Source organism: Takifugu rubripes, chromosome 17, assembly GCF_901000725.2.
Source record: "Takifugu rubripes chromosome 17, fTakRub1.2, whole genome shotgun sequence".
Taxonomy (NCBI): Eukaryota; Metazoa; Chordata; class Actinopteri; order Tetraodontiformes; family Tetraodontidae; genus Takifugu; species Takifugu rubripes.
The window spans coordinates 5,165,110-5,177,603 of record NC_042301.1 but is presented as its reverse complement, the minus strand read 5'-3'; the positions used below and the strand labels follow the sequence as shown (position 1 = coordinate 5,177,603).

At 40.3% G+C, this 12,494-nt stretch overlaps 2 protein-coding genes and 1 long non-coding RNA gene across 4 annotated transcripts; 1 reads left to right on the top strand and 2 right to left on the bottom strand.

The window, feature by feature from the left end:
* Positions 1 to 54: 54 nt before the first annotated feature.
* On the bottom strand, positions 55 to 3,351 carry cwc25 (CWC25 spliceosome associated protein homolog). Its single transcript, XM_011612548.2, has 9 exons — positions 3,178 to 3,351; positions 2,575 to 2,747; positions 2,256 to 2,492; positions 2,113 to 2,182; positions 1,860 to 2,002; positions 1,396 to 1,459; positions 1,110 to 1,276; positions 607 to 774; positions 55 to 520 (listed from the first exon to the last, which is right to left on the bottom strand). The coding sequence occupies exons 1-9, from the start codon at positions 3,193 to 3,195 to the stop codon at positions 409 to 411; spliced, it is 1,152 nt and encodes a 383-aa protein (XP_011610850.1). The 5' UTR covers positions 3,196 to 3,351; the 3' UTR covers positions 55 to 408.
* A 1,876-nt stretch (positions 3,352 to 5,227) lies between these two features.
* Positions 5,228 to 10,681, bottom strand: LOC101079084 (transcription factor Sp6-like). Of its 2 annotated transcripts, none has more exons than XM_011612549.2 (2): positions 10,338 to 10,681; positions 5,228 to 7,528 (listed from the first exon to the last, which is right to left on the bottom strand). In XM_011612549.2, the coding sequence occupies exon 2, from the start codon at positions 7,408 to 7,410 to the stop codon at positions 6,484 to 6,486; it is 927 nt and encodes a 308-aa protein (XP_011610851.2). In that variant the 5' UTR covers positions 7,411 to 7,528; positions 10,338 to 10,681; the 3' UTR covers positions 5,228 to 6,483. The 2 variants fall into 2 exon arrangements, with proteins under 2 accessions (XP_011610851.2, XP_011610852.2); XM_011612550.2 differs by having other exon boundaries at positions 10,489 to 10,681.
* A 10-nt stretch (positions 10,682 to 10,691) lies between these two features.
* LOC115253363 (uncharacterized) lies at positions 10,692 to 11,930 on the top strand. Its single transcript, XR_003891699.1, has 2 exons — positions 10,692 to 10,828; positions 11,567 to 11,930. It is a non-coding gene; the product is annotated as an uncharacterized lncRNA (long non-coding RNA).
* Positions 11,931 to 12,494: the final 564 nt, after the last annotated feature.

Here is a 12,494-nt window from a genome sequence, read left to right as displayed (position 1 = left end):
TTTGAGAAGCATTTGAGTGAAATCGTGTTGTGTCAGGAAGGCAATCGAATAAAATTAGAGGGCTGGAAAAAAGTTTTATTCCAATTCACAAATATCCACAAAAATCTCAGGATAAAAGACGCTCTTATAATGTAAAAGCTAAAACTATACACTGTACAAAGTTTTAATCAAAATATCAAGAGTGAACCAGCCACTTCTGAATATAAATGACAAGTACATACCCATTGTGAAATTTGAGAAGTTACAATGGGGACATCACTTCATATGTAAAGTGACTGCACGTTTCATTTTTAATGTACATAACTGTGACCATGTAAAAGGATAAACAGAACAGTACACCTGCTTCAGTATATCAAAGAAAGGAAGTGGCTGGCTTGTTCTTGTCATTTTGAAGCAAAGAATGCCCTTTTATCTTTTCATAAAATTGTCGAGGGAGGCCGGCGTCCTCTGAATGGAGTGAATATTTCTCTTCACTCTGTCCTCCAAGGAGGAGCTCTCAGCACTCTCCAGCTTCATGTTACTGTAACAGGCAACATGGAAGGTTACAAGAGCTACAATTTACCTGTATACCACACAAAATCTTGTGAACATGGCTGAGAAACTTACTGAATGAAACCAGCATGGCGGTCGTATTTGGCATTTTTCTCCCGTTGCTTTTCCTGCTCATCTTGCCTCTTGTACCTCTTCACATTGTTCTCCCTGTCCTCCTCCCTCTGCTTGGCTTGATCCATCATCTCCTTCCGTTTCAGCTCCATCTCTTCAGATGAAAGCTTTCTACATTGGAAAGAATAGCACATGGTAACGTTACTGAAATCCACGCAGCATGGAGGAGTTTGACAACGCTCGTTACTAATGGAAAAGATTTCATGACTGGAGTTGGACATATAAACCCGTTTATCTACATAAATATCCCAGAAAGTAACGTAAAAGTAAAGCATAAAAGTTTGTGTTTGACCCAGGAAAACCAGATCATGTACAGAAACTTGTACGTATTCAAATTAAAATGAGATGTCTTTATTCAATCCACCGTGAGGTGAATTCTCATTGTTATAGCAGTAGAAAGTGTTAGTCTCATGAAAAGGCCTGGAAGGAGCCACCTGAACTCTTACTTGGACGCGTGATTTCTCTGTTTTTGATAGCGTTGTTTGGGTGGGCTGACAGATCGGCGATTCCTGTCATCCCGGTGGTTTCTGTGAGGTGATTGCGAGCGGCTCCTCTCACGGCGCCGTGCAAGGTTGGCTGGAGCTGAAGCCTCAAAATGACTTCCAGCGGGGAACTAACGGGAGATTTAACATTCGGATCTTTAATAGGTTCACCTCCAGTGGGGGATGACGACATTAAACGTGGTTGGTCTTATTTTTAGGGGTCTAAATAAAAGCAGTGATTGGCCATTACCTGCAGGCCATATCCTGGAACATGGCGTGAATGAGATTTCTTGACTGGGGCTTCATCCGGTGACCTGAAACACAGTTTTAAAGTGACTGTTAGATTCCATCCTATTTATTTTCAAACATATCTGAATCCCATCCCAGCTTCCTCTGGCTGAGAGGTGGTTTAAACCCTTGATCACTACATTGTCCATGTATGAAGCTCGATGAGAGATTCATTAACTGCTATTTTCTTCTATTGTACTGAAGATAAATCTGCATATATGATGCACGCCTACATCTGTTTCTCTCCTCTTTATGCCAGGCTCTGGGTTACTGTGGTTACCTACACTCTTACAGACGCTGAGTCAATCATGGAAGTTGATCTGGCTTCAAAAATTTGGTTTTGCATTTAAAAAAAATGGAAAAGGGAAAGAAAATGTCCAATTTTTAAGGTCGGAGGGGGTCTCCTTAGAATTCTAGGTTGCATACCTGTACTTTTTGTTGTCTTCTTCATCTGAATCTGAACTCCTCCTCTTGTGTTTCTTATCTTTTTTACTCCTTTCTCCTTTCCTTTCCTTCTTGTCCTTTTTCTTCTTCTTTTTCTTGTCTTTTTTGTCAAGATTTTGACGTAACTGAAAGAAAGACATGTTTTACAATTACGGAAAATACAGAGAAACAATAACCCAGTAAGTAGTTTTAACAAGGCTTTCAACGTTTTACAGAACATCACTTCAGATTTTACCATTTCCTTGATTTTTCTCATTTTCACTGGGTTTGTTAGGACTTCTCTTTTTTTTTCTTCTTCACGTTTCCTACAAAAGAAACAAGCTTATAATTCAAGTACATCATTAGGAGAAATAACATGCTTATGGGGGACTAACTAACCTAATTGCAAACAGGGGGTCTTCCCGGATCTTGGCAGCCAGGTCAAGGGTGGAAGCTTGAGTAGTGGGATTGAAGATGGACCCTGGCAGGAGACCAGTCTCATTTGAAGGGCCACTTTCAGGCTCCTCATATTGATCAGTGATCTGTTTATCAATGGGACGTCCCAGAAGATACTCATCTCTTGACACGTGGCCAGCTGGGCCCTGGTACATCCAGTCCAGACGGTCATCCCTCTTTCTGTCGCCATTTAAAAAGAAATTGGTTTTACAAAGGACTCGTTTTTTACACATTCACTGAAGGATGCTGTTGGAGAACTAACTTGATGGCGCCCGTTTCCTCCGCAAATCTCGTAATTTCTTCTCTGTTTCGCTCATCTTTCAGTTCTTTCTGGAGCTCTTCAATTTTCTTCCTTTCAGCTTCGTGTTTCTGCTCAGCTTTCCAAACCCGCTCAATGTTTTTCATAGTCTGGGGATGCCAGCTCTTTTTGAGATTCTGTTAAAAACAACCTACTGTTAGAGATGACCATATCCACGTTTAAAGCCTAGTTCCAGTTGATTTTTTTTTTTAAATAAACACATAAATATAGGCAAATAGAGCTAAACTATAGCAAATATAACTAAACTCCAAAGACAGATCTATCACTCATAAATCATAGTTTTTTCGTTAAAAGACAGTGACGCTTTCAGCTTCCTACTGTACCGTAAACCTGGTTACGCAAACCAGAACCTTAACTTGTATGTTATTCGTAACATTTGATTTCTGAAATAATAAATATACTGTTTGAAATTATAATTAATAAATTAATAATATATTGTCTGAAATTGCACGCTGATATCGAGATAAAACGCTCTGTTTACGACGAACGTTTTGTCCGAGTTCGTCGTAAAAATGATCGGGAAATAAGAACATGTTTTATACTCACCAGATCTCCGCCCCCCATTTTGAAACTGTTTTGGGATCACGAAAATAGTAATGAACAAATAAGACTTCAGTTAATAAAAGTTTAAACGCGAGGCTATGCAAAGGCTACCAAACACCCAAGCCTTGATGAAACAACGAGCGACTTGAATGACGTATTTCCGGTTTTGAGAACGAGCCGTTTGAGGTGCTTTATCGCCACCTACCGTCTTGGAGTATAAACGAAGTTACGCAAGTAAATAACTGAAATACGGAGGAAGGGGATAAAACAACGATTAATTATTCAATATTTATATTATCCCTTCCCAATAGATGCTGCATCTGCAAGGGGGAAACCCACTAGCAACAATTTAGAGCATTACACTAATCCATTCGTGTGGGGACAGAGACATATTAATATTTAATATTTGGCCTCAAATGAAAAAGTTTGCTTAAGGGCGATTCCGCCAAAAAAAGACATTTCCGTCCCCAGCATATTATTCTTTATTACAATGCATAAACACAGGTAAAAATAATAAAAAAAATATATATATATGTCTTATTATACAAAACACCGTAGATATAAATAATTGTAGAAATTATACATATATCTTTTTCAAACTATTTTTAAACGGAAGAAAATCCTTCCAAAATCAATGTCACTCATTGCTGTGACCCAAAAAGATACCCCCCTTGGAACATTCCATCAGTAATATGTTCTGCAGGAAGTGACATCATTTGGGTCTTCTGCAAGTCATGGGAAGACCAAAAATAACTTATGTCATTTGTTTTTCCTTAAAATTGGTCTCAAAAGTAAAATATTCAGTTAAATCTTAAGACTTAGAAGCTACTAGCACAGATACTAAGCGGATAGATTTCACACAATTGATAATTTTATGCGAAAACTCATTACTGTTATGCTCATTGCTGGTACTCAAAAAAAGAGCAACAGCCCTGAGTTGGTGGTAACAGCAATGAGTAGGCTAGTGCCCTCTGTTGCCCTTTTATATTAATTAAAATAATACAATGAACAACTACAAGGAATAACTCAAGTTGCTGCACGTCATCGGAGATCAGGGACCACTGAGTGTTGCTGAAAAGCAGCGGCAGTTTCGAGCCAGGCGTGACGCTGATCCAGAGAGAAGGGAAAAATATTTAGTCAAGGGAAAGAAGAAGTTAATGCATAGATCCATGAACACAATATCTTAACTTTTTGTCTGTGTCCATTTGATCTTTTTCAGATGTAAAGAACTAGTACTGTGCATCCGTGACAGTTAATGAAATGTTGATATATTTTATCAATTTTGTATATGATCAACTCTTAATCTTACCAGTGCTAGCAACAGTGTATTTTAATATGATGTTCTTGCTCAGTAGTGCAGTGGGTTCGACACAAAACTGATCACACACACTCACATAACACACTCACATGTTCATTCCTGTAACCGATTTTCATTCCTGCCTCCAAATGTTGTTGTTTTTTAATTATTCAATTGTTTCTTCAAAAATAAAGAAACTAAACTGTATTTTCACATTTATGTTGGTTCCAACAGTTGTCTGATTGCTTAATGAAATAGATCCTCAATCTTTGGATTAAATTTGTTTTTTTATGTCCTACCAAGGAAAAGGTTTGATTTGCATTCTTAGAGAAATACAACTGTCAAAATACAATCACTTTTTTGTTCTAAATGTTAGTATTTTCATCATATAACCAACCATTTTTTCTTTATTTATTTATTTTTCTAAGGGAAAACAATGTATGTGGCTGATATTCTGTTAAATATGGTTTTAAAATGACATTTGAATTTTGATAACAGCAGAGAACCAAATGCAATGATAATAGACTTTTGAAAGTTGCAATATGATGGAATAACCCTTAAAGCTTTGTTAAATCTGACTTAAATGTTTATTTCATTTATATACATGTATGCATAATATCTAATTTCTAACTGAAATTGTCTTATTTACTGCTGTCATTACTAAGTGTTATTAACACTACCACTAACATTAATAGTAACAATAATATGATAGTAGTAGTAGTAATGCTAAGAATAAAGATTAATGACACATGAATGTTGAGCACTGATAAAGGATATAGTTTTTATTTAATAAAGGACAGTAACAGATTAAATACATGTACTTTTAACTTATTACTTTTCATTAAAATTAAAATATTTACTACAGCAATCAGTTTAAAAGTGTCCATCTTGTTCTACTGACATAACAATAAAAAGGACTAAAACATAATCTATAACAACACAGCAGAATTATCAACAGTAATACATCAACATAATGATTCACTAGTCTTAAGCAATGTCTTCCATTTCTTCTATACAAAAATACAGCAATCATGTACATCCCATAATGTAACTTGCCTGTGCACCCTAGTACGTGTCCTGTTCACATCTGAATATGATGGGCTATATCCTAATCCTAACTATAGACACTTGCATTGCTTTCTATAGGACTATCAATCCTGTCATTAATAATAAAACATAACTATACAAAACTGACCTAAACTGACATTGTCGGAGTGTTTTATTCTGTTAATATGTATTTTTCTATCACAGAAAAAACCACCAAATTACTTAGTCTACAGTATGAAGTGCTCCAAACTTCAAGTTTTATAGATCCGCATGTGATACAATGTTGTTATTACAGAATCATCATCATTCTGCTGTTGAATTAATGCTGGTAAGAGCATAGGCACACACGCGCGCACGCACACACACACACACAGTGTTGTGTTCACTGCCATAAAAATGGTAACTGCAACTTTAACATTAGTAAACTGTTGTATTACATCATTTCCAGTGTCTTTTCAGGTTTTGTGTAGTAGGCAACACACTTCCAGGGCCAGTCTGAGATAATATTAAATATTATTGTCGTCTTGATCCATTCAACTGTTTCTGTCTTTGGGATTAGCAGAGTGTTGGCGACAAACGAACGAAACCCTTCCAGTGAAACGCTAAGGATCAATTTCATTGTAAACAAGTGAACAATCCACCTCGATCCGATCCGGTCCCGGGATCTCGGGATCTCCCGGTGGCTCTAGCAGCAGTGGAGGTCCAGCGACAAGCCGCCACTCCAGCTTGGCTGTGTCCTCGTCAATTCTGTCCACAATAATCATCAAATTCCAGGATTTCTCGCTGCGCTTATCGCTCAACTAGAATAGCCCTCCTGACAAAAACTCTGGACCGCAATAACTTTTATGGTCCATCACATGTTAGTAAAAGTTTCCAAACCCCTTTTAGTCCACTATTCTATCATAAAACTATAACAACTCTGTAACAGAGGGTGGTGTGTAATAATCATTCTAAAAACTGTTAAGTTACCCAGATTGCCCTGTCAGACTAGGGACAGAGGTGTCCGTCTCACATTTCAGTTTCAGTGGAGGATCTGTGGCGTCGGAGGCGGACACATTTGAGGAGGACTGTGGTGGCGTAGGCGCATCGAAGCCTTTATCCATCCTCCCGTCACCGTTCACCCTCTCCTCGCCATGTCCCGGCGGGGATTCGTGCGTGCGCATGTGCTTGGCAAGATGGTCGTTCCGCATGAAAACCCTGGGACACAATGCGCAGCTGAACTTCTTAGCACCGGTGTGCGTCTGTAGGTGGCGCTGCAGCTCATCGGAGCGAGTGAATCTTTTGCCACAGAAGAGCCAGTTGCAGACAAATGGCCGATCTCCACTGTGCCATCTCAGGTGGGCCTTCAGGTGGGACGTCTTCGCGTAGGCTTTGCCGCAGCCTGGGATGTGGCAGTTATGCATGTGCTTCCTCCGGGTGTCGTCGGTACTCTGGCCCAGCTGCTCTGCGTGGATGCAGTTAGGACAGCGGCACACTGCCTGAGCAGAACTCCTGGAAGAGGAGCGGCGCTGGGCCTTGGGACGCGTTGAGGCGATGCTCTCCTGGGGCTCTTCCAAGGAGAACTGTTCTTGCTGCAGCATTTCAGGGGCCAGCGGTTCCATCTTGAATCCATCCTGTGGGAACAGGTGTGACGAGTGCGAGGCTGGAGCGTGTTGCACCGGAGGCAGGGAGCAGAGTTGCGGGTCAGAACCGTAGGGGCCTAAAGAGGACTGTAATCCCATGGAGCTCCCTGGAGCCACCGAAGGGAGGCCAACGCCCTGTCCTGTCTGCAGGTCTATCCAGCTTCCTGGCTGCACGTCCCTGTGGAGGTCCCACCAAGAGGGGATGTTCATGTCTTCTGAGTTGCCACCAGGCGGTGCTGCCCGTAGCCACGGCTCATAAGGGTGGGCCATGTGAGCAGCTGATGCAAATGCAATACTGTCGGTAAAGTCAACAGCTCCTGTTCTTCACTCTTTCGGCGGCCGTGTTGACAATATTACCACATGACAGGATGGGGATGCGGCTGAACTCCTGCAAAGAGGAAGAACAAACAGTGTCTTTAAATCTGCTACCAACATGGCAATTTTAAATCTCAGGCTATACTAATGACAAAGACTGAGGTCACTTTTTTCCAGGCTTCGGAATTTTTACTCTCTGACAATTTGCACACACACCCCCCAGGCCGAAAGCCTCGTCTTTTTTATTGCGTTTAACGAACCGACGCATAACATACCTCTTATTTCAATAGATTCCGCAGTTCTCATACTGCTTGGTCATAAAGACGTAAGAGGGGGGCGACTGACATGTCCAGACAGAATCCTGCTACATCTACTATCAGGTACTTCGCAGGGAGGACAGTCAAAGACGGAAAACAACATCACAGGCCTCAGTGTGACGGCTCTGGTGTGGGGGAAGGATGAGAGTGAAGGGGAGTGCTGACAAGCAAGCAGATTGGTAAAGGAAGAAGATCCAGGGAGATATGCAGGCTGCAGGCCAACGTCTATTTGTACATCTCCGAAGTTTGTGAAGATGAAACCTGGCAGACAGGAGAACCTGTTTTCCTTTTTTTCCCCCCCTGAATAAATCACACGTACTTTACAACAACATCCCTGCAGGCAAATTACAAAAGAAGCCCCATAAAACAACCCACCTCTTCAACGGAAGCAACAGAAGGCATGAACTGTTTTGAGAATGGCCTTCCTGAGCCTAAAAATCCAATAATCCCATATGAACAATGTCTTTATAATGATAGTCACACACTCTGAAGCACAACAGCCTTTTGTTTTATACCACGTACGCGCACTTGGCAACAGGTACGCAGACTCTGACTTGTAAATGTAAAATGACACTTATGAATTCAAGGCGGGAGATTTATGACAAGAAGCCAGACATTTGCCTGGCTCAAAAAATGTCCTAACCCTCAAAGTATCTCAGAGACTTCCACCACACCCCCATCCTGGAACATCTGCAATTATCTTTACAACAGGAAACAGTAAAGTAGTCAATAACCTCAGAGGTCGGTGTTTTCGTTTTGAGACGGTTGTCGCAAGAATCGCTACGAAGCTGCAGAATGTGAAATGTCAGTCAGAACGGCGAGGCCAGATGCTGGGGAAGGCCGCGAGAGTGCGATCAGCACAGCCTGGAGAGGTCTACAGGCGGTGTCAGTGTGAATGACAGCAACAAGCAGTTCCCAATTTGTCGAGTCGAGACAGTCAAAAAAAAGAAAAAGATGAGGATAATGTGCCTTAGAAAATCCAGTCCACGCCACCAAAGATGCCTTTTCTTTGTTTCTGTGAAATTGTAAAGCAATTAGTTTGGAATTCCTAAATTAAAGGTCTAGAGTTAAAGGTCAAGCAGATTTATGTTGTGTCAGCCTGGAGCCAGAGGTGCACTGTAATTTCTGCAGCAATACACACTTAGGCGAGCCTCGCAACGTGGCCCTTCTCGACAAAAGCGTAGCCAAACGAAGACAGAAGCATCCTCTTCTGTTGGTCAAAGTGCCAGCAGCACCTCAGGGAAACAGCTGGCAAGCGGAGGCCCCCGGGGGGGACAGCGAGCTCGTAGGAGGAGGAGGGTACACAGCAATGACAGAGTCGGTGTCATAAAACCTGTCTGACCAAGACTGAGCGCAGCCCCAGCTTTACAAGTCTGCCACCGGGACACGGCACAGACAGACGCTGGGATAGTTGTGGTCATGCGCTTCACTTTCCAGGTGTTCCGGATCATGGAAGCAAATGATCTGGCCGTTGGAGGCTGGTCACACGCTCAGAGTCTCACAATGAGAAGGAATTTGATGATCTGACATGACAAAAACTTCCTTTCCAAAAAAATATATACGGTACTAAAGATAAGATAAGATAAGATAAGATAAGATAAGATAAGATAAGATAAGATGAGTGCTACATATCAGTTTAATAAGGCTCAGGTTATTGCTTCTGGACCTCTTGCATGCTGGAAAATGATAATAAATAATAACACATTTAGGATATGAGTCCCTTTGTTACCAAATTAAGGAGGAAGGTTTGAGGGTGAAGGCCGTTTTTAAACTGGTGGGTTTTGAGTCTTGATTTACAAAGATGGAGAGAGAATGTTTCCGATGCGTCGGGTTCCAGAGTTTATACTAAAAAAGACTTTGTATCATCGCAAAGAGGGCAAAATGTTGAGGAATTAACCTGTTTTTATGCTATATTGGGCAAAAATTTAAAATCTGAAATCGTTCTATCGTTCTTTCGGCCACCTCTGAATTTGGTGAAGAAACTGAGAATGCGGAGAAGGTAAATTTTATTTAGTCTCGACTTCAGCGTGACTGTATGTTTTGGATTTGTTTTTAAGTTAGTTTATGATATATGAATGTCTTTGTACCAATTTAGACATAATTGGACACTACTGCATTTATTTCCATCTAAGCCACCCTGATTTTACAAAGGATATTTTATATTATTATTTCCTCTGCTGATGTTGAAATAGGAATGCATAGTTTATAATAATATACATAAAAATAGCTGCAGCTGCTGCATATCAGAGTACTTTACCGGAATAAAACTAGAATCCTGAATTCCATTTTAAACTTTAAAATACTTTTCAAAATCTCGATTCAAATATACAAATTTGTATTTGAATAAAAAAGAACGAACTTCACCTAAAGAATGTACTTAATTAAGTGTAATTACTTTAGTTACACTTATAATTTTTTTCTCCAAAAATGTTCTAAATTCATGTTCAAACCAAATAAAAAAACCAAACTTTTTAGAAAAGCAGAGGAAGGAAGAAGCCTGGAGGTTTAAGCAGCTTTGTTGAAAATTGTGTGGACATTTCAAATGAGGGCTATAAATCAACGTACCTTCGGTACCTGTTGTAGTAACAGCTCTTTCGTTCTTTTGAGTACACGCACGACTTTGACGTCCACAAGTATGGACTTGTACCAAGTCGTCCAGTTTAATAAAAATAAAATAAAACAGATGCAACTGATCAAAATTCTAATAGTGAGTTACCTGATTAAATGATTTTGTCGTATTAGGGGGAAATTCAGCTGTGCTGCTTCATCCTTTGATAAGAAAAGCGTCCGTGACAAAAGGGATGAATATCCTCATAATATTTTATCTAATGTTCTCCATTGCTGAGGGTCCGGTTGGAGCGCATTCTGGGCGCGCAGTAGCGCAGCATTCTCAAAAGTGACAAACTGTTGGACAGGTTGTGCGTCTTGAGCCCCTGCAGGCTCCTCCCTCTGCTACCGTGGACTCCTTGGCTGCAGGTGAGGAAACGACAGCCGAGGAGGAAACACCAGATCAATGGGAAAAGTGTTCTACACGGGCTCTACTTAAGGCTGCGGAGGTATACGCTAAAAGGCACCCTGAGTGGCACAGTTATGCTTTTGTGTTTGTCGTGTGAAGAGAAATGCCTTATTTATAATCTACATTTAAATATTTGGGTTCTAATTTGCTAATTTCCTCTTTACAACCGTCAACATGTCAACGGGATCTCTCAATATGTTTGTGTGATGTTTGTATAATACTTGAAAATACTTAAATATTTGCGCAAAAATGAACGTTTTCTGTTGAAGTCACTGAAATATTGATGCGTCAATCGTTTAAACATCTTGTAGCTTCCTTAAAACACACATTTTAACATAACAATAGCACATTTTTTGGATACATTTGGTCTCATATCACTACTTTTTATGTTTTTTGGAATGCAGCAACATCTTTTTTTGTGACACTGGGTGAGGGAATGGTGCAGTAAATTGGACAGGGAATCAGGGAGGTGAGACATGGAAAATCCTTTGATTGTGGACACTCCTCAGCGGTGGTTTGGCTGGAAATGGAATCGTTGCTCTGTAGAAAGAAAAAGCAGTGCTGCTGTGTCTCAGGAAGAAATTACTGGTATTATTAATCTTATTGTGCCAGAAATAATGAAATCCTTTCTCCCCCTGAGCATAAAACAGTTTACCTAAAAGGAATGGAGTGGATTTAAATGCACATCAAACATTTAATGGTTTTTAACATAATTTTCCTTTGAGGGCTTTGTCTTTTATTTTGTCTCCTCGCTGACTTAATTCCTTTCCTGTTGCAGCATGTTGGTGGAGCAGCTTCAAATCAACTGACAAACACCGACCACAGACAAGCCGGCGGGAAGCCATTTCCTGCCCCTCTTAGTTCCTCTTTCTCCGAGGCGGCGCTTTACAAACACCCAGTTTGACTGATTACACGACAATCCACAAGGACGTCAACTAATTCTATAATAGATTCATTTAGCCGCAAAGATGTAAGCAGAGCAGTCAAAAGATGTTGTTTTATAAACACGTTATTGACCAAACAGAACTAAACCAGAGCTTAGATTTTATAACGTTATAAACCCAACACATATTCCCACATATAGATTTGCTACAACTGGGTGTAAAAGTGCAAATATGTGAATTAAAGCAATCTCTGGTGTCTCTCAGGCTAACGGGGTTTTATGTACGGCAGCTCAGTCCACATGAAGACCACACACCTTGTTTAAATGATGTTTATTCAAGAATATTTCCTAGTGAACACATTGGAGTGCAATCAAAAAAAGGTTGCTCGGTAATAACGTGAAATTACAGTGCAAGTTCATGTTGGGGCTTAAAATAGTTCTGCTTAAAATACAATCAAACCTTTATTTCCCAAGAACTGGAAAAGATTTTTTAAAACAAATAAAAGTGTGTATTATTTGTATTATCCCTCCCAGATATTAATATAATTGCATCCTCTTTTTAGAGAAAGTTATTTATCTCAAAACATGGAATTCTTTTTGGAACCTAAAACTAATCTCATTGTATTTTATTGTTTTATGTGTCATAATAAGTTTTCCCTTGAGATTTCCTGAATGATCACGTAAAGGTGTGACCTCTCTTTAATGGAGGTGTTTGATGTAAACCAGTTTCCCAGTGCAGAACTGTCGCCTCTGACTGTGATCCGCTGGCCCCTGGCTGCTTCCACTGGCCTCTCTCATCCCATGGGAACGTCACTGGTGTCCC

Bases quoted from the DNA above. Each gene is read 5' to 3' on its own strand.
- cwc25 (XM_011612548.2), bottom strand. The intron at 2,003-2,112 runs GTAAAATCTGAA...TCTTTCTTTCAG, and splicing joins TGAGAAAAATCAAGGAAATG to TTACGTCAAAATCTTGACAA. The intron at 1,460-1,859 runs GTATGCAACCTA...ACTGTGTTTCAG, and splicing joins GAAGACAACAAAAAGTACAG to GTCACCGGATGAAGCCCCAG.
- LOC101079084 (XM_011612549.2), bottom strand. From the start codon at position 7,410: ATGGCCCACCCTTATGAGCCGTGGCTACGGGCAGCACCGCCTGGTGGC.